The sequence below is a fragment of the Marmota monax genome, unplaced genomic scaffold, assembly GCF_021218885.2.
Source record: "Marmota monax isolate L192 unplaced genomic scaffold, Marmota_monax_Labrador192_F-V1.1 WCK01_AAM20220418_F8-fsc00942, whole genome shotgun sequence".
Taxonomy (NCBI): domain Eukaryota; kingdom Metazoa; phylum Chordata; class Mammalia; order Rodentia; family Sciuridae; genus Marmota; species Marmota monax.
The window spans coordinates 758-2813 of NW_026694904.1; the positions used below are offsets into that span (position 1 = coordinate 758).

At 38.9% G+C, this 2056-nt stretch overlaps 1 protein-coding gene across 1 annotated transcript; it reads left to right on the forward strand.

Annotated features, from left to right (window-relative positions):
* Positions 1–347: 347 nt before the first annotated feature.
* LOC124080928 (small kinetochore-associated protein-like) lies at positions 348–1654 on the forward strand (the record flags this gene model as incomplete). Its single annotated transcript, XM_046426998.2, has 1 exon — positions 348–1654. A coding segment is annotated over one exon (846 nt), but the record flags the coding sequence as incomplete, so codon positions are not given.
* Between the last annotated feature and the right edge of the window lie 402 nt (positions 1655–2056).

Consider the following 2056-nt stretch of genomic DNA (forward strand, 5'->3'; position numbering starts at 1 on the left):
TGACTTACTATAGTTTCTTCTCAGTAGCACATGAATCATTTTCTAAACAGAGCATATCTTAGGCCACAAAGCAACTCTTAGCAAATAAAAAGAAACAGACATAATAAATATATTTTATCAGATCATAATGGAATAAAATTAGAAATGAATTATAAAATAAAAAATAGAAGCTGCACTAACACCTGGAGACTAAATACCATGTTAATGAATGACCAATGGATAGCATAAAAATTCAAGGTTGAAAGTTAAAAAATGCTTAGAGGTAAACGAGAATAGGAATACAATATATTATACTCTCTGACAAGTTGGTTCTATAAAAAAAATAAATTTCAATTTTTTTTTTTTTTTTTGAAACCGAGGCGGCAGACCCGATCGGCTGCTTGGCCGTTGCTGCTGAGCCTCTTCTGAACAACAGCGACAAGGACTACTGCGAGCGGGAGCGGCAAGAGTCTGAGGCGCAGCCGTGTCGCCTCCTTACGATGACCAGTGTGGTTAAGACAGTGTGCAGCGTGCAGCCCCCCTCTGTGCTGAGCGGCGGCCTGTCGGCAGATACACAAACTCAAGCTACTACCAAGAGTCTGTTACCTATTAAGTCCAAAGAAGTCGATGTTTCCAGACATCTTTATTCAGGAGGTTCAGATAATGATATTACAAAAATCACCAAACCAAAGCGAGAGAATGGGCAGATGAAGGCTGCAGAGACTGCCATCAAGAGGAACATGAAGAAGAGCTACAAACCATTGAGTAAGCAAAAATCAGAGGAAGAGCTCAAGGATAAAAATCAGCTATTAGAGGCTGTCAACAAGCAGCTGCACCAGAAGTTGACTGAGACTCAGGGAGAGCTGAAGGACCTGACTCAGAAGGTGGAGCTGCTGGAGAAGTTTCAGGACAATTGTTTAGCGATTTTAGAGAGCAAGGGCCTCAACCCAGGCAGTGAGACCCCGGCATCACAGCCGGAACCTACTCTGGATCACACAGACTCTATGTTGCTGTTAGAAACTTTGCAAGATGAATTGAAACTTTTTAATGAAACTGCCAAGAAGCAGATGGAGGAGTTACAGGCCTTAAAGGTAAAGTTGAAGATGAAAGAAGAAGAAAGGGTTCGATTTCTAGAACAGCAAACCTTATGTAATGGTCAAGTCAATGATTTTAAAACACCCCTGGAGGAAATGGAGCAGCTATTAGAAATGTAATAAAAGACAAGTGGCCAGATGGCTCCCTGTTGGGGATAAAATTCTCAGAGGAAGTCACTTAAGACATCTTCGTGGCCATGATCTTCTAAGACTTACAATCCCCAGAGTGAAAACAGTTTCTGCAGTAGGATTAAGGGCAGATTATGCTGGAATGGAGGTTCTTCCTTTAAACAGCTTTCCCCACCTTCAGATTGGTCAACTCTCCTGAGCATCACATGTAGATAATGGAGGCCTATAAGAATGGACCTGGAAGCTTGACTCAACCTTGTAGGCAACAAAGCAGCACACCATTAGAATCAGGAGACTAAAGCAGCCACAACCAGAGACTCTAGAAGGTCACATTCAGGTTTACAGGAAGAAATCCTTATTTTTACAGTAGAGCACAGGAGCTCCCTGAGGCATCACTGATGAGCTGTGCTGTTCTCTCTTAGAACACACACTGTTCCATCCTGGTTGGGCTTTTATACATCATTGTAAATTTGTGAACTTGAAGTTTTTGGCTTAACAAATGGGGTGATGGTATAGATAGGAATAACACCTACCTGAAACAATACATCTTGGAGCTTTTAATCTAAATCACATCTGTTTTTATTTTTGTTTTTTTTTTAAGTACTACTTTGGAAATAAATATTTATATAAAAAAATAAATTTCATAAAACCTTAGCAAAGCCAACTATGAGAAAGAGGTAAAAAACATAAATACTAAAATCAGTGATGAAAAAGAAAATATTATCATGAAAAATACTTATGTAAGTATTTTATCATAGAGGATGATCAGAAATTATTTTGAAATTTATGCTCCAATAAAATGGAAAATCTTAAAGACATAACCAAATTTCTAGAGACATATGACCTATCCAAAT